The 19,344-nt window shown below is 40.1% G+C and overlaps 1 protein-coding gene across 5 annotated transcripts in view; it reads left to right on the top strand.

The window, feature by feature from the left end:
• Positions 1 to 19,344, top strand: part of MCC (MCC regulator of WNT signaling pathway) — a 195,023-nt gene that overhangs the window by 155,144 nt on the left and 20,535 nt on the right. For all 5 annotated transcript variants that reach the window (XM_071580618.1, XM_071580617.1, XM_071580620.1 and 2 more), the window contains 7 exons: positions 710 to 856; positions 1,167 to 1,256; positions 1,925 to 2,073; positions 4,102 to 4,242; positions 5,413 to 5,513; positions 8,026 to 8,209; positions 16,085 to 16,319. In XM_071580618.1, coding sequence (XP_071436719.1) covers positions 710 to 856; positions 1,167 to 1,256; positions 1,925 to 2,073; positions 4,102 to 4,242; positions 5,413 to 5,513; positions 8,026 to 8,209; positions 16,085 to 16,319 — 1,047 coding nt within the window. The remainder of the gene's footprint in view (positions 1 to 709; positions 857 to 1,166; positions 1,257 to 1,924; positions 2,074 to 4,101; positions 4,243 to 5,412; positions 5,514 to 8,025; positions 8,210 to 16,084; positions 16,320 to 19,344) is intronic.

Here is a 19,344-nt window from a genome sequence, read left to right as displayed (position 1 = left end):
AGCTATAGTTTGGCTTCTACAGACCTTTCTTTTTTTTTTAACCCTGTAGTACCAAAAATCTTTTGATGTCAGTTCTGCAAGTATCTGACGTGTTATGAGGACCTGCAGTGTTTGCAGTGTATGTTTACAAAGAGCTTCTGCAGACTTGGCTGGGTACTTTCCTGGTATTTTTTTGTCTGTACCTTATTCTCTGTATGGTAGCTTTATTTAACTGTGCTTTTGCAAGCATGATTAATGCTTGAATGTCTTTAACCTTTAAATATGACAAAGTCATCCTCTGACTTATTTATGTCAAGAGTTTTTTTCAACTGGAGTTTTCCATTAACAGCAGGATTGTCATTGGATTTGTTCAGTCATCATTATCTTAGCCTGGAGCATTAGCTTTACCCCAAAACGAATAATTTCAATACACACAGTAACAGCTGCACTGAAGGGGTTATATAAAACAAGCTGAAACTTTGGGTAATTGCAGTATTATATTTGCATATTTTCACATTGCAAATAGTTTGAAAAAACTTACAACAATGGAATTTTAAAATACCCTCCACTCATCTGCTCCCTACGTGAAAACTTTGCAGCCACTGCAGTGCAAAAGCATAACTTCTGTGCTGAAGCCAGAAGTAGTTAGACTTGGTTAGACAGTGAGAAAAACCTCTGAATTGTTTGAAACATATGAGTGGGATAATCAGAACGCTGTGTTTTACTATAGGTTCGGGAGCTGCAAACACGTTTGCAGAGCGTGCAGGCGACGGGCCCGTCCAGCCCCAGCCGTCTCACTTCTGCCAATCGACCCATCAACCCCAGCACGGGAGAGCTGAGCACCAGCAGCAGCAGCAACGACATCCCCATCGCCAAGGTGAGCTCTGGCGTGTTTCAGTAGCCCCCTCATTATCTGGGAAGAGCAGGCTTCGTTTTGCCCTGGCCAGAATGTGATTAACTGGGAAGTGTCTAGAATCTCAAGAATGTTTCCTAAGCAGGTCCGTGAACTTGAGCTGCGGAAATTAATTAAGTGTTAATGATTGTAGTTCTCTCGGTTGCAGCGCAGGGGTCAGTTTTATAGTAGGTTTACTTCAGTTTTGCAAGTGTAACTAGAGAACAGATGCGTTTTGTGTAATCTTTATGGAGGGGGGGTTGCTGTGTAACCTGTGCAGCTTTCTGATTTACAGATTGCTGAAAGAGTGAAGTTGTCAAAGACAAGATCAGAGTCCTCATCATCTGATAGACCTGTCTTAGGCTCAGAAATCAGCAGTATAGGGGTAAGGACTAATAATTCTGTGCATGCATGATACCTTCTGAAGATGACCTGTGTTCCAATAAAAGCAGCATTGCTTTCTTAAGAAATTAATACATGAATTGAAAACACTTCAAAAGATATTTTGAGGGAACTATTGCATCAAAGAATATTTTACCCAGCGTTAAGATCTCATTTTCTCATAACTGGGAGCTAGAAATCATTTTCTGGGTGACTTTAAGAGGAAAATTTTGGAGATCATTTCCTCCAAAATACTCTTCAAGAAGAGTCTTCGGATTTCACAACTTTCAACAGTGAACTGGGTTCTGCTTTGAAATGCCAGTGTAAATCAATAACACTGCTGTTACTGTGTGTTAATATTTGTTTTGCTGAAGAACTTGGCTCTAACCTTTTGCTAGGCTTTCAAGAACATAAATAACTTGCAGAGTAGGCTTTTTAAATGTATGATGTAATAGTGGCCTTCACCCTTGGTTAGTAGAATTTTAAAACGAAATGGCTACTAAAAGTGGAATCTTGTTATTGTTCTATTCAATGTAAAATTCATAACAAAAACTGAATAATGAATGCCTTGAAATGAGTGCATGTGAGCAAATGCAGCTCTCAATGCAGAGTGCATTTGGGAGAAATCCAGTGGTTATCTATTCACAATGATCTGTTAACTGCCCTTTGCAGGTGTCTAGTACTGTGGCTGAACATTTGGCACATTCCCTGCAAGACTGCTCAAACATCCAGGAAATCTTCCAGACTCTCTATTCACATGGATCTGCTATCTCTGAAAGCAAAATCCGGGAGTTTGAAGTGGAGACAGAGAGATTAAATAGGTAAGGTGTAAAGTTAGATCCACTCATGTATATTATGTTCTACTAGCTGTGTTGGAGTTACTGCGTTTTTATCCTTTTTGAACATTTCTTAGTTCAGTCCCAGCTCAGCTGTGGCAGCTGTGGATAAACATGGACTGTAGGTGTTGAGGAGGATATTGAATCATATGCAAAAGATTTTTTCCTTGAGTATGATTGTTTGGTCATGTGTTATTAGACCAGCAAGACACTCTCAATGTGGCAGTTTGTACTTGGAGTGTCCTTTTCTACAACTGACCAAGTAGTCATGGCATCTCTAGAAATAAGAATTCCCATAACTTAGTCCCCATTGTTCTGAAATTTTAGCTTGCCTTGTTTTGTCCTGAAGAACCAGGATGATAGCATTATCATCATCATCATCATGGCTAGGCTTCGCGAACGAAGATTTGAGAAGGGCACTACCCACACTTGCTGCAAGCGTGCTGGTGGCTAAAAAGGCCAATACAGTATAGGCAGGTCCGGTCACAAAAGGCACAGCGGAACGTCTCCCTAGGTGACATTGGCAAGGAACGGTTCTTTCTGCGTTGTCTTTTCTCCTCAAGACTGACTCTCCGTGCATTCTCAAAGGAAGCAGCAGCGTCGTGAATGGTGTGTCTCCATGAATCCCGATTGGAGGCTCATGAGGGCACGCAAGCTTCTCCCCCGCGACAAGGAGGTGTCCCTGGAGAAGAATAGCATTAACCATATCAATAAATGTACTGATGCGTGGTGGTGTGGCATATATATCAGTAAATAGATTCCTGTCTGCAGAAGAGAGATTGCAGCTTTCTGGTTGCAGTTAAAATGCTGCTGGTGTTATCTTTCAATAAACTCTGTCAAAACCAATGCTTCGTGTCTTTTTTGGCACATAAAAATCAAAACTGTGGATCAGAAACATGAGAATCATGTGTCAGCATGTTTCTGTCCAACTTCTGTCTTCCCCACAGCAAGCTCAAATTCAGTCTGATCAGTACAATATCTCTTTTATTTGTAGCTCATGTTTTTGTAGTGCTGCAAAACGTGATCTTTGTTTCCTTCTTTTTAACTTTTTTTTCTTTTTTCTGTACACTGCACAATTACGCCTTGACAGCATGTAGCCTTACAGAAGGTATCAAAGAAGATACAGAAAGTAAAGCATCACAGAGTCAGGGCTTTATTGTAATCACTGAATAAATTATATACTAGCCCTTCTCATTCTTTTTTAGGAAGTCAGTGATCTCAGAGTCCTGGATGGCACTGATTCTTCATTAGCTGCTTGTCCAGATTTTGGAATTTTTTGCCTGTTATTGGCATATGTCCATCTTTTACAGTTAGGCACAGTACACTGACGTGTGGTGCAGGTATCAGCAGGGAGAATAAACAGTAATACTGATACTCTGAAGCTTCATTTTCATACTCAAAGTTAACCCCATTGAGAAGAACATTACAATGAAGCTTCTGTTTGACTGTTGCCAGAACATTTGGAGATTGCATTGCTTTACTGAAACTTCATTCGTACTTTGGAAGTTCCCTCTCTATTCACAACCAAAACATGACTTCAGGTGGTTATTGTGGACTTTCCGAAGAAAGGAGGCATTTGTGCAACTGTGTGATCGCTACACACACCCACAATTACACTAGTGAATATCCACTTAAAACAAGAAACAAATGTGGCAGCAGGAAGTGAGGAATTGAGGCAGAAACACTGAGCAAAAGGTTAATATGAAACTATCCTATGCAGTCATTTACCCTAAAAGACAAGGTTATAACTCTCTACTTGCTGCTGTTGCACAAGGTTATGATTATGTTTTATGGGAAGGTGAGAAGAAGAGGCTTTTAATTTTTATCCTCTTGGCTCTTGACAAAGGGATACAAAACTGATGAAGTTTGCCATCTCCATTACAAAAAAAAAAAAAAAAACAACTTGCGTAAAGTAAGTGGTTTTAGTTGTTTTGAATTACAGTTGTTGTAGAAGTTTTGGAACAGTGACTGCAAGTTAAGCCTGAAGGTTGCAAATTACTTCCTTTTCTACAGTCGTATTGAACACTTGAAATCCCAGAATGACTTACTGACAATAACACTGGAGGAGTGCAAGAGCAATGCTGAGAGGATGAGCATGCTTGTTGGGAAGTACGAGTCCAATGCCACGGCCCTCAGGCTTGCATTGCAGTACAGGTATGTACCTACACAGAGGGTATCTCAGCCAGGAAAAGAGGGAGCCAAGGAGAAATTTGACAGGAGGTTTCGAGAGTGAAGTTGTTGTGTGCCATAGTGATACTCTTTCTCTTTGTTTTCTCCTTGAAAAAAAGTCCCTTTGGTTAAACTACTTGGCAAACTACTGAAGTCACTGATGCACTGTATTTCAACTTTAGTTCACCAGCATCTAGTAGAAATATGCAGATTTATCTCTTCATTTTTGAATTAGGGGTTCTGTGTAGGCTCAGACTGTCTTCTGAATCTGGTCTTAAGATACAGGTTTTCTGTATTAGGCTGGCACCTTTCACAAGACCAGTGGGCCAAATAATAGTAATCTACTCCATGCAATTCAGAATGACTTTGCATTACATCAGTTGGAATTGTGGATTAATTACTCAGTATGTGGTAATATGTATCTAAATTTGCTTCAAACTATATGTAAAAAGATGGTGCCATTTAACATCTTCAGCTGCAACTAACTTGGATTGGGCATTTCTAGTCTTGAGACAAATTGTGTGCCTTTTAAAGAATGCATTTCCTTTCTATCAGCCTTGAGAAAATTACAAGGAAAGGTAAATTGCAAATAAGTATGCTCATATATATTTTTCAAGAAAACTGATAGAATGCAAATAGGAATGACTGACTCACAACTGTGATTGGAAGCTGTTTTGTTGTAAGGAGGAAAATCTTACAGCTATGACAGATCAAGAAGAATTTTTCATGTATCTTCTTTTCTTCTTAAAATACTCAGTGTACTACATTACCTGGTAGAGTACAAAATACTGTATTTTGTGTAGTAAGAAGGTGTGGTAAAAGTTTCTCAAAGGGATCATGTTGACCACCATTTGTATTGATGTTTCAAACATCCTTCTGGAGCTTCCTTCACATTAGGTCATTCTCTCCCCTTTTGTTACATTAGTTGAGGCTAACCTGTCATAAGGAAGGAGAGACTGTGGAATGCCTGTGATAGAAGCTATGTGTATTTTGTTGTTTAATGTTCCTGCTGTTAGACAAATAGTAGGGAATCATGCAGTTGTTCAGATCCCTCTTTTTTGCTGTCGTTGATGTTGCTGTTGCAGGTATTCTTCTACTCTAAATTACAGATATTTTGTGTGATTTTTGTTTCCTGTGGTTTGTTTTCTCTTTCAGTGAACAGTGCATAGAAGCATATGAACTGCTGTTGGCATTGGCAGAAAGTGAGCAAAGCCTCATTCTTGGGCAGTTCAGAGCTGCAGGTGTTGGTTCTGTTGGTATGTCAATGAATTGTTTTATTTAAAGGGGTTTTTTTGCATGTCATCATTAGAGTTTCTTGCAACAGTGAATGATCTCATGACCCATTACTTAAGAATGCTCTCTGGTCTTTTCTTGTTTTTAACTAGTTGATTTATTTTACACATCCCAAAAACAGGGGAAAAGAAAAAGGGAGCAATTTAAATTCACCACTGGGTGCTATTACAAGGGGATGCCTAGCGGGGGTGAGACTGCTGTAGGCTTGCAGCTGTTCAGGGTGGAATAATCAGACAATGCTTGTGAGCATAGGTGGCTTAGGGCTGTACAGCTGTGGTAACTGCAAGTGCAGGTTCCATTTGAACCAGTAAAATTGACCCTCAGAAACTGAGTATAGTCTGTGAAAAACTGGGATTAAGACAATACTATGGAAACATTGAGTAGTTACAAATGAGAAATGAAAAAGCTGTAATTTTTCACACCCCCTGTTTTACCTTTGCTCTGAAATTTTTAAACATTCTATCTTCTGTTTTACTGTGCTGTCAGGGATATTAACCTGTATGTATTGGATTTCTCTTATTTTGTGGTTAGTTAATCTTGTGGCTAAGTGCTGTTTTTTGAATATGCTGCTTGCAAAGCAGTGGAAAAAGCCACTGTCATAGGTACAGTATAGTTCAGAAGTGTGTGGAGCTTAACAGTGCTGCAATCTCCATTTTTCTGATAGAAAGAGGTGTTTGCACAATGAAAGTTAATTCTGGATGTTATAGTCCTATTCCTTGCATTGATAGGAGAACGATAGTCACAATAACCTTCCAACAGAAAGAAGAGAAACCCTCAGAGAGAGAATAACTTCATATTGTGATGATGCGTAATAACTGCCTGGTGTGTTAATGGCAGTAGCTTCTCAGAAATCACTGAAATGTAGATGGAAAAATTCTGGAGACGGTGTGACCATCTGGTTGTAGAGCCACAGGACTGACATGGTCAGTTGCTTGCTTCAATGACTGAGTGCACTCAGCTTGCAGTTGTGCTGCTCTCCATGCCCTTTATTGTTTATCTCTCCCAGTGCTCAGTGTAAGCCTTTATGTACCTGTTTCACCTGTGCAGCGTGTGCAGTGCACCAAAAAGTAAAGAAGGTGTCTGAGCTTTTCTTCTGCTTTTCTTCCAAACTCTGGTCATTCCTTTCCACAATGTGCTAATGAGCTTCTGCCTGCTGGCAGAGATCAGTGAGCAGCAAGAGTAAATTTAGTTTTGGATTTTCTGTTCACGTAGGTGGCAGAAAGAAATTTTAGAAGGGAGAAATACTTTGAGTTTGAGTGGGGTTTCATCTGACATGCGTTTTATGAAAGAGACTGTAGTTTAGTTTTTGTGTAGGTGTCTGTCTACAGCTCTTAATTATGGTATTACCAGTGGCAGCTCTGAGAAAGAAATAGTGAAAATTTCCCATTACATAACACAACTTGGAGGAAGTTGTGTATGGATTATGTACTTTTACTTCACCATGAAATTTCATTAACACACTGAGATAACAGGTTTTTGGTTTGAAAATCAGTCAAGTTTTATATCAACATCTGTGAGTGGAAAATTCATGGGAGTTGCATCACTTAGAGCTGAGCATATCCAGCTGCTCTTAACGTTACCACTTGTTTTCTTCGTCATTAATGTTACTTCTAGTGCATGCACTTCACTTAGCAAGTGTGAACAAGGATGAAATAAAAATATGACATGGAGCAAAGTGGGGTTTTTTATCTCTGACATGTTTGGATTGTGTTTGGTAAAGAATGAATGTGTCGTAGCTTTCATCTACAAATATATTTGTAATTTTCTGTGTAGCCAATAATGTGTCCAACTTTAATTATTTGACTGCAACTGAAGGACTATAGGAGTAGTGACAGTGGTGGTTTCAGTCCTGCCTCTGCTAAAGGGATATCTTACTACCTACATAAATGCTTTACGACCACTGAAAATTATAGCAAATTAATAAACACCAGTGCTAGTTTTCTTTTGGCTTAGGATGCATGACTGTAAACTCTAAAAGCCAGCTTTTAAGCAGTAAGACAATTCTTACAGCTGGGAAGTTAACCTTTAAGAAGGTGTTCTGGCAAACCATTAGGCTTGAGGTCAAGGTGCTTTTGAGAAGAACCTCTGGAATGACCACACTGTGGAACAGCATGGAGCAAGAGTTGTCATTTAGGCTGAGGCTTTTCCAATGTGTTAATAGTTTGAGCATCTGAACCTTATTACACAGTGTACACCCTTACAAACAGACAAGCTAGCTAAAATAATACATAACTCAAGACATATTCAGGGAGCAACAAATACCTGGAGCTTGTGACAGGGACAGTGGTGCATTCGAGGCCAGTAGTCCAGTTACCAGTGATGTTCACACAGAAGTGAAGTTGCTTTTACCTCACATGGTAATGTGTTGTCATTGTTTTGGTATAAACTGAGAGCATGTAGAAGGATCTCTATTCTTGCCTTAATTTCTATCACCTTCCTCAAAGCTCTAAAACTGATTGTTTGCTTGAAAACTAGGGGACCAGACAGGTGATGAAAACATCACACAGATGCTTAAGAGAGCTCATGACTGCAGGAAGACAGCTGAGAACGCAGCAAAAGCCTTGCTCATGAAACTAGACGGGAGCTGCGGGGGAGCCTATGCAGTCACTGGCTGCAGCGTGCAGCCCTGGGAGAGCCTCTCATCCAACAGCCACACAAGGTAACTGCAGCTCCTCTGCCCTCCTAATCCCCAAGTGTTTGATTTCAGACTAAAACTCATGTTGTATTGTATTTGCTGAACTGCCTTCCTCACCTCAGTCATCCAGCTTATATGCTTTGATTTGAAAGTCACCATGCCTCAGTGGTTTAATTGTCTTTAGACTGTGAGCAACTTCAGACAAGAAGGGTTTTGTGTAAATTTACTGCAAGTGGGTGACTCTGTTCTTCCTCATAAAGGGCAAAACCATTACCTTTGTTTTACTTCAGTGACTTTCTGGCTGTTGGATTGGTACTCAAATTGTGTGATTCTTACTCATATCTATTGTATGCAGACAACATGAATGTACAGGGAAGCAGAGATCTGAAGAATGCTTCCACTGGCATTTTGGAGTGCTCAGGAATTGTTTTTAAATGTTGCAAATCCATTGTTTTGAACTATTTCCTCTCCCTCCTCATTACCCCCTCCCAGTTCTTCCATCCAATGCCATACTTTTCATGTGTGGTGTGGAACAGACAGAGTGGGTCCTTCCTGGAAGGACTGGATACTGCAGTTTTTCTGAAACCTATAAAACAGTGAAACTTAGATGAGCCATTATTGCAGAAGTGTTCCGGTTAAAACATATCTGCCGGCAGCTTCATTTTGAGTTTTTGCCTGCCTGTGGTGTAATTGTACTCTGTGCAGGGAATATGTGTGCTTGTGTGTGAATACAAATTTGGCAATTGTCCTGGATAAATACAGATGAACATTTTTCTTTTAAAGAGTTATTTTAGTTTCTCAGATTCACTCTAAGAGTTCATTTTAATTCAGTTTTTGAGCCAGTTCTTTATTCAAATGCTGTCTTTTTTTGACACTTCAGAAGTTTATTTTAGTACTATATCATTTCCTCTTCTTGCTGATGCCTCCTCCAAAGGATCTAATTTTCTGCCATATGACTGGCATGGAACAGCTAAAAAGGGAGCAAAAAGGTAATCTGAGGGAACAGCGTCCTAATGTGAGGCTTTATTCAGAGAAGTTTGTTTTGTGGTGCACTTTCAGTCCAAGAAAACTATATAGAAATCATTGTGCAGCACCTGTGCTTGTGACATGCTGATTGCTGATTGTACCAAACCAATTATTAACTGGCCTTGGAGAGAAGTTGCACAAAGATGTTCCAAGTGCTTGACTTGCCGTATTTTATGCCATATCTACACCTTTATGTGAACATGTTGTATGTGACTACATGTAGTAACATTTCTACCCAGACTGAGCTGATTTTCCATCCTATTGTTTGAAAGGGTCATTTTCAGTTGTTTGTAACTACCTCAGTGTTTTCTTTCATATGACATGCCTGGCATGTAGTCAAAGGATAGTAATTCCTTTTTTTTTTTTAAATTTAGATGGTTTCCAGTAGTGCCAGGGGAGAATTATGGGAAAGGAGGGGTTGCTCCTGTTCTAGTGTTTGCTCTCCTTTCTTTTCATTGTAAGTGTTGAGTAGGAATGTAGTAGCTACAGTCCTTGATTTCCCTAACAAAATTTTTGGAGTTTAAAGGTGGAGGATGAGGGAGGGAGATGTCTGTGTTTGTGTTGTGCTCGTTGTTTACTGTGAACTTTTGGTGGTCAGCTGGCACTGTGTGTATGTGTGCATGTAAAATGTTGACTGAGTAGCTAAAGCTTCAGCAGAGTATGTTTGAAGTGACATAGGATTTCAAATTTCATCATTATAAACTATGTCATAGAATGTGAAAATGTGATTGTAAATGTTCATGTGCACAAGAGAGACATTATAGCTTGAGTCATCATTGTTGGTTATTTTTTTCTGGCATGAAGCAAGATACTGTACTGAATAAGCTAACTCTTGTTATCTGGTTTGATATATGTGAAACATAAGAGAGAAAAGCTTCTGTCAATCACCCAAAGGGCACACAGAAGTCAGTAATTTTTTTGTGGGCACCCTGATCTGATCGTCACTTTTACTTTGTTGTCCCTCTCCCCTCTCATGCCAAATGTAATTTATCTTTGCCTAACCATACATACCAATGAAAATATTTTTGAAACTTCAGCTTCTCTAGAAAATATAAATCCTCTCTTCTTTCCTTCTGTTGTGTTCAAGTGATGCACTGTTAAAGGTTTTATTCAGATATTTCCTTCCTGTGAACCCTGTCTCAAAAGAAAGGCATCCTCTCTTCAGCTTACAGGCACATGACATTGTGCCAGCCCATTGATGGAAAATCTCTGTTGGTTTGAAGGAAACACACTTTTCTGTACTTATACCACAGAATCACCAAGGTTGGAAGAGACTTTCAAGGTCCTCTGTTTCAACCATCTACCCAGCACCACCACAGTCACCCCTAAGCCATATTCTCCAGTGCCACATCTGGACACCATGACTCCATCACCTCCCTGAGAAACTTATTCCAATGGCTGACCACTCTGTCACTATTTTTTTTCTAATACCTAATCTGAACCTCCCTGGGTGCAATTTGAGGCCATTTCATCTCATTCTTTCACTGGAGACATGGCAGAGGGCACTGACCCCTCCTGGGTACAACCTCCTGTCAGGTAGTTGTAGAGAGCGATGAGGATCTCCCTGAGCCTCCTTTTCTCCAGGCTAAACACCCTCAGCTCCCTCAGCCTCTCCTCATCAGACTGGTGCTCTAGACCCTTCTCCAGCTCTGCTGCCCTTCTCTGGACTTGCTGCAGCACCTCAATGTTTTTCTGGTCATGAGGGCCCCAAACCTAGAGACAGGATTCCAGGTGTGGCCTCACCAGTGTCCAGCACAAGGGGACAGTCTCTGCCTGGTCCTTTTTCCACACTATTGCTGATAAGATTGGCTTTCTTGGCCACCTGGATGGTGCTGGGTCATGTTCAGCCGCTATCGACCAGCACCTCAAGTCCCTTTCTGATGAGCGGGTTTTCAGTTTCTCTGTCCCCAGCCTGTAGCACTTCAGGGAGTTGTTGTGACCCAAGGGCAGGCCTGGCTCTTGGTTGTACTGACCTTACAATTGGCCCCAGCCCATCGATCCATCCGGTCCAAATCTCTATCTGTAAATATCTCTGTTTTAGAAAAATGAAAGTTCTGTCTTTAAATTTAGTCTCCCTCCTACGCTGAATCCTTCTTGTTTCTCTCCAGGCCCCTTTGGAGACACCCTTTCTGTGACACCAGCTCTCTCAACCCATTCATATGTGTAGTCTTGTCAGCTCTCTGCTACTCTAGACAGACATGCATTGCCACAGACCTCCAACACCCTGTGGTTCTGTGATGTTAGTTGTTTCCATTTCCTTTACATTTCTCTTACAATGCAGTCTAAGCAGTGATAGACTGCGTATTTTGAGCTGTTCCTATCGGCAAAGTGGGTTTTATTTGTCTTAGAGAACTCCACCCAGATTTTTTATCCAAAGTGTCATTGGGCACTGGAACTGCTGCCCAAGGAGGGAGTCACAGCACCAACCCTGACAGAGCTCAGGAATCCTTTGGACAACACTCACAGGCACATGGTGTGATGCTTGGGGCTGTTGTGTGCAGAGCTAAGTGTTAGACCTCAGTGGTGCTTATGGATCTCTTTCACCTCAGGATATCCTATGAATTTGGCAGTCTGTAAAAGCGAGGATTAGAACAAGCCAACATCACCAGCGAGTGCTGTGTGAAGCACCATTTGGGGTGTCCATTGCACTGAAGTGAAAATAAATTTACAATGTATGATTCAAACATACTTTGAATCTGCAGAACTGATTTTTTGCCATAGCTGTTTTGGTGTTGCTATTTTATTGCTACCTTTTCCCTTTGAAACCAACTGAATGAAGAAGAGGTAGTGGGATGATGAAAACTATCCTTTGCTGAGATTTGTGACAGATGAATAATTCTTACTGTTGTTTGAAATCCTGTAGACTATGGATTGACAGTGAAATTGTTGACCCATCTTGAGCTTTGAAATTTCAAATGAGACTCTGAATGTCAAATCACTGAACACATTACTGCGAATAAATGCTTGGTGAGCCACTAGTGACAAGAGTTTAAAGACTGTAAAAGGGAGCAACTGAAATGAAAATAAATGAAATGCAATGAAAAAGCATCTAAATTTATTTGACTGGCAGCAGAACCACAATAATGTTGCCAATTGAGTTTTTGAAAATAGAAACTGGTTTGCAGTGTAGTTGGAAGTAGCAATTATTTTAAGTGGACAGAAGCTAACTATAGAACATATTGCCAATGAGATTTGACTGATTGCACCTTTAGAGGGAAACAAAAGAGGAGTCCAGTTGTAACACTGACTAAAAATGGTGTATTTCATTCTCTGCTATGTTAGTAAGCCCAGCCTTACAACAGGATTCATGGAGGAAGAGATCTGGTCTTTCACATGCAGAGGCAATTCTCTTCAGTATTATGCAGTGTCACAGAATATCTGAACTCAGTCAACTGTAGGAATATGTCTCTCATCAGAGTTATTTCAGATTTCAGATAAATCACTGACAGACAAGATTATCTTGGCTGAAGCATGCAAAGAAGTTGTTTAGAGATATCCAAACAGGTATCTCAGTGTTATCTGTGTAACAGTGCTGGATTGAAGCAGTCTCAGAAGGAAGCAAGGTAGTTTACCAAAGGTTGTAATTGTAGCCAAATAGACTGTTGTTTGCCATTTGCCTGGTTGGAGTATTTTTCAGTTTCTCAGGGAGTTACTATCTTTTGGCATTGTGCTGTTTCAGGTCTCAAGACACAGCATTCAGCTGGAAGATGGTTGGCCTGTTTGTATACTGTGTATCAATTTCTTTCTTTTAAGTGTTAGCTTTTATTCAGGCATTCAAGCAAGTTCGTGGATTGCAGTGTTATTGTAGTTCTATCAACTTGTGTATTATCCACACCATTGCTGAATTGCATATTTATTTATTGACTTGATTTTTAACAGATAAAATTATGCTTATATAGGAGTGTGTGGACAAATTCTTGTCGTGTACAGAAATTACAGACAAGCACTGTTAAAAGCCTCATTTTTATCCATCCACTGCATTTTATACATACACACATGCATGCCAGCAAATAAGACTGCACATTGTGCTATACCTACTCACATATTTTCCATAAATTGTATATGAAAATTAATTTGACTCATCCAGGCATGACATCATTGTAAAGGACTTCAGGGATGAAGCAAGTGTGAAGAATATTTCTCTTTACTCACTCTGAATACCATAGCAGTGAGAATGTGTAGATTGATGTTGTATTCCCTCCAATTGTGATGAAATTGTGATCCTTTCTCTGTCTTTACCTACACACTTGGGAAATGAGAAACTGCACATCTTTTGCAACAGTTTCCTGCAGGTTTTGGATGAGTGCATGTATGTTTTCCTTTGTCCTGAGTGCTGTCAGAAGGGAGGGCAGTATCTGAAACTCAGAATAATGTGCACACCAGCTATCATCCCTTAAGCAGAGCAGCAGTGGACCAGCATTGTGGCTGTGAAGAGCTGTATGGTGGAGCTTTAGGTGGAACAGACCCTGAAAGAACTGCTGTGGGAGATCAGAAACACTGCAGTGTCGTTTCTGTCCCTCATCATGCAGCCTCATTTTTGCAACAGTCCACAGTGGGCTTTGTAACCCAGATGCTTCTGGGTGGGGATTTGCTGCTAAATCTGGGGGAGAGAGGGAAGGTCCTCATGCCTTTGTGTGCTGGCTGAGACAGGTTCCTCCCTAATATCCCCTTCAACTACTTAAAAACAAAACAAAACAAAAAAAAAAAAGAAAAAAGAGGAAATGAAGAGGAGCAGCTTGCTAGCAATTCGCTAGAGGAGCCAACTCGGCTGCAGACAGGCAGGCAGGCAGCCAGGACTGAAGTAAAAGCAGCCTGAGTATCCCTGGCAACAGCCCAGAGTGCCTGCCTCAGTTTGGACAGCACTCTCCTAAAACATATGTGCATAGCTGTGGATCTTTAAGGGCCAAAATCTGACTATCCAGTGAGTATGAGGTCAAGCTCAACATAACAATAGACTTCCAGCATTTTTCTGCTCAGGTTTCATTCGCAGCAGGAGAGCAAGCAAAAACTGAGATGAGGTCTTTGTGCCCTGAGATTTGAAGCCTGTATAGACTTTACAAGCTGCCCTTCCTCCAACGACAGCTGTTTTACATTTAATCCAGAAAAGCTGAGCATTTGCTGTCTCTGGGTGCTGCAGAAACTTGCAACATGGCTTCAGTACAGAATTAACTATTTTTCATGTTGTCTGTCCTTGTGATTTTTATATCAATATCTGCTTCAGTGAAGTATCTTTAGGCTCAGTAAAACAAGATTTATTATGTGTTTCGAGATTTCCTAATGTAAAAACAATATGAACAAAAATTTTTGTCAGCCTGAGAGAGTTTCCATCTAGTGAAGGTGTTGAGTGCTTTTATCATCACTGCAGATGGAAATGAATGAAAACAAAAGCAAAGACCAATTTACAGTTGTGGCAACTATGGTAGGCACCTCTTATCCCTCAGAAAAGGAATGAATAATGTGAAATTGACACAGAACTGTAGTAAAGAGCTGTAATGTGATATTTCATGAGGGGGAAGGATTTTGAGAAATCTTTTTAGACCTACCAATTCTCCATCTTCTCCAAGGCTGTGCTTGGAATTTGTGAGAATATTGGCAATTATTTGAAGTACTTCAAAATCAATGTAGCTTTAGCTGAAGTAGAACCAAAAGAGAAAAATTGACACTATCTTGATAGGCTTCCCCTTTTTCACGTTCATAATGTTTTAAGACATTATCCTGGCTCTCGCAGCATGTGGTGGGTGGGACTTCTTTTCGTAGTACAAAAATGTTGAACAGCAGTGCAATTTGATACAGAAAGTGATTTATTCCCCTGCTGATAACTGAGATCATCTAGCATTCCAGACAGGCACAGTTAATGGATGACTTATCCCTCACCCGGCAGCTGATTACAAGACCTCAGGAGACAGCAGGCAGCTTTGAGTGAGGCTATAGAAACAACATGGCATTTTATTTTCCTTTTAGTGTTACTGCAGCTATATTCAGCCATGGAATGCTACAGCTGTATCAGTCTCGGCCCCCTGCAGCACTGGCATGCACATAGATAGATGGGTGGGCAGCACTGAGCCACCACTGCTCTAATTCTTAGCACCATTATTCTCCCTTTCTGCAGTCTCTGTGTAAACATCCGAGGGGCAGAGTAATGGCCCGACATTTTTTTGGTGCCTATAGATTGAAGAAGATTAACCAAGTCTTTTATTATGACTTTTCATTCAAATTCCTGCTAAGCTTTGGGTTGGCTTTGAAATCTTCCTTCCCTGAAGGGATGCCCATATACTAAGGAGTACACTGTAAAATGAACTGAAAGATGCTGTCTCCTGGCATCTGCCAGTGGACTTTTGCTCAGGTTGATTTCTAAAACTCTCTGTTAAAATATCTGAGGTGATAACTGGCCTTCAGCAGAGATGAATTATGTCTGGGCTGATTCTTTTTTCTTAGCAGATGCTTCTTCCCAAAGAAGATGAGGAGTTACTGTCTGAGGAGCAGAGAGAAGCTTGGTGTGCTAGGTTGTTGCTAAAAAATCTTAAGTAGCTGCTTGCCTTTTTTTTTAATTTGAAAAAAAAGTCTTTTTTCAGAAGACACCATTTCAGCAAAAGTAATTCAGTTACACATCACTAAATATCTGGCCTCACAGAGAAGTTGTCGCATGATTCAATTTTCTCATGCAGCTTAGAGAATTAATTTCTTTTCTGAATTTGTCACACCCCTCTGCATCTTCTGAACAGTGCAATGTCCAGTCCATGCTACGTGTGTCCTTTCTGTGAACTTTTAAGTAAGACTCAGATGTGTTGATGAAGTATTGGGAGACTGTTTGATGTAAAAATTGAGATTTTGTTCCAAATCTTTTTTTTTTAATACCATTCTTTCTCTTTTCAGTACTACGAGCTCAACTGCAAGCAGTTGTGATACAGAATTTACAAAGGAGGATGAGCAGCGGCTGAAGGATTACATCCAGCAGTTGAAAAATGACAGGGCAGCAGTGAAACTGACAGTGCTGGAGCTGGAAAGTATCCACATTGATCCCCTTAGTTATGACGTTAAGCCACGTGGAGACAGCCAGAGGCTAGACCTTGAAAATGCAGTCTTGATGCAGGAACTTATGGCAATGAAGGTATTTTATTTATAACCAAGAGGATAAGTGCATTGCTGACAATGCCCCTGTGCTTCAGAACATGCTCAGTCACACATGGGAGGCTTTGATAGTGATCACTGGGTAATAAAGGGTAACTTTGTTGAAACACATAACCTGGACTGAAAATCCAGTGGTTAGAAAGTGACGGAAGGCAATGCATTAACAGAGATGAGCTGTGTGTGTTTTGAATTAGGCAAGGACTTCATCTGTGGGTCTAAACTTGGAATGCTCTCCTTGACAAACCAGATGCTCTCTCTAAGAGATGAGGCAACTGAGTTGCTCAAGGATGACCAAAAACATGATACAGCATTTCCCAAGAGATGGTTCATTACTTCACTTACAAGCTTGCAAATATGCATCATGAATATTTGTGAACTGAAGCAGAACAAATTCACCTCCTTTTAATACAGCTGTGGGAGCAAGAATGGTCTGTCAGAAGGTGTCACCCCTAATGCCCTCTGGCAGTCGTTCACAAGTCCTGCCTGAGCTGTTCTGGGCACTGTGTTGCAATGTGCAGCTCAGAGCAGAGTCGGAGCAAAGAGTAGTGTGTGTAATGACTTGCAATAATAGGGTTTTGGAGAAAACTTCGGTTTATATGTCCAGTTCTAAAGATGGGATCTAGAAAAATTGACCCTTATTGACCCTATATAGAGTTTATATAATTTTAAGTCTGTCTTCTGTTTTGACTTTGAGAGGTGAACTAAAACATACAAACGTATCAAAGGCAATACAAGTAGGTAATTCTGTATGTCTGCATTCAGAATTTCTCTGGTTTGATGAAGTTTAAAAAAGTTTAATTTCTGCATTTTAGCAAGTAGTAATTTAGTCAACTAATGGCAGACATGTCCGGTGATGGTATCAAGTGGGACAGCAAATCTTAGTAGTTTCATAAGCTTCTAAAACTACAGAGTTTTGTTCAGATGTGGTACTTCTGGCTAACTAGTAGTTTAGTAAAGACAATTATCTTCTTAGTGATGCTTAGTGATGACAAATATTATTTTGCAGTAATGCATTCATTATTTGCAGTTCAGAAGAAAGATTGCTTGCTATCTATCAGAAGATTTGAAGTTATGTTAGTTTGAATATATTGTGGCCAACAGCAAAATGTTCCCCATAAGTAAAGCAGGAAGATGTACTGGAAGACATTTGTAGATAATTAGATGCGTATTTCACTTCTTTCTCCTCTTTTGTGTCCATGTATTCTCTGAAATCTCTTGTACACCATTCTTACCTCAGTCTTTAAATTGATTGGTAAAGACAAACTGCAGAGCTATCCCTTGTGATTTCCCTTGCCTTCCCTGACTGGCAGGAACACCAGGAATTGCATATCATAATTTCTAGTACAGTTTGGAGTGCTGGTAATCCTTTTGTTCACTCAATAATCGTCTGACTTGGTTTTGACATATGGCATCCATTCGTAACTTTTGGCTGGACCTATCACATTTTCACTGCAGGAGTTGCCCCTGGAAGAAGAAATCTTTCTTCTTGGTTGAGTTGCGTGCATTGCAAATAGATTACATACACATTTTACATAGATGGCTGAAGTCGTCTTCAGTCCCTTTCAGTACAGAGAATTTGGCAGTACTGTTTTTTAATATAATTCCTTACACTTGGCTGGAATTCACAGTGCAGGAAAATCTTAGATTTCTAAAAGAGACATAGTGAAAACTCAAGTTTATCAAAGCTTGGAATGCATTTATTGGTTCATGATTGCTCAGAAATTGAAATCTCCTGCCTTTGTTCTGTGCATAAAGCATTATAAAAGGCACAACTACACTCTACATGCCTTATACCTCACTCGTGCACTTAGCAAACTATAACACATTTGAACCTAAGGTCAGGACTCATGGATATATTGGCTTTCTGGGTATATTTTTTGTGTCTATTACTTGAAACATGTACCTCATACAGAAAAGCATATGCATCTGCCTCCTTCTGAGACAAATGGAGGATTTAAATTTCCGTATGGTATTTTATTTAACTTGAAGCAGACGGACTCATCTGTGCTGCAGAAGACTTCATTGTGTAGCAGCTTTTAATTTGTTCCCTCCCTTGCACGTTCTTAGGATGTTACAGCTGGACTGAGCTACTCAATGATTTCCTGTACTTCTGGGTCTTAAAATCTGCTGCTGTCTTCCCAAAACTTGGATCTGTACTGGAATCTCTGCTGCATCTTTTGGCACCTTCTATTTGTGACTTCCAGTAGAAACTGATCTCCACATCAGTCTGAAAATGCCTTTACACCAGCAGTTCTTCATTATTGATTAAAAAGATTGTTTGAGAGTGGTTTCTCTCTTGCCCTGTTTATTATTTTTTTACTGATCCAGAGTGTAAGACGAAGTGGTCTGCCAGTACTTCTGTAAAATCCAATCTTTGCTTCAAGCAATAATTAACCATGTTTCCAAATATATTCTCGTCTGTGGTTTGTCATCATTTAGTGGTCTTGCTTTGAGGTCAGTTGTTGTCATGCCCCAGTTAGCAAGGAGATTACTTCTGATGGCTGTAAATAATTCTTGGTTTACAGCATTTCTGCATTTCAAAGGACTTAATCTAGATAAGAAGTCTCAGCTTCCTACACTGGCAGTTTTTACTCTTTTGTGTACAGGTGGTGATAATGTTGCTCATAATGTGCTTTGAGACTGCAGTCTCATTGTGGAAAGTGTTCACAACCCCGTTGTTCACCTTTGTTACAGCACTTCATGCCCCCATAGATTTATGTAGTAAAATACAGTTAACTAGAGCATGACATTTATCTGCTCTGATGTTTGTTTTACCTCTGAAGGCGAGCATATCTCACCTTGGGTACTGTGATCCTCTTGGAGTGATGACTTTCTGTGACTTTCAAAGCTTCTTGCCACATTATTGTCCTTGCTATTTTATTCTCCTGACATGACCACAGTACAAATACAAATTTGGTCTTGAGAGTCCATCGTGTTTCTGATTATATCGAGTCAAAAGTTTTTAAATTTCATTCAAGTTTTCACCGAAATGCAGCATTCCAGTA

The sequence above is a fragment of the Pithys albifrons genome, chromosome Z (assembly GCF_047495875.1).
Source record: "Pithys albifrons albifrons isolate INPA30051 chromosome Z, PitAlb_v1, whole genome shotgun sequence".
NCBI classification, from domain to species: domain Eukaryota; kingdom Metazoa; phylum Chordata; class Aves; order Passeriformes; family Thamnophilidae; genus Pithys; species Pithys albifrons.
The sequence above is the reverse complement of the archived record's forward strand: the minus strand, read 5'-3'. Positions and strand labels throughout refer to the sequence as shown.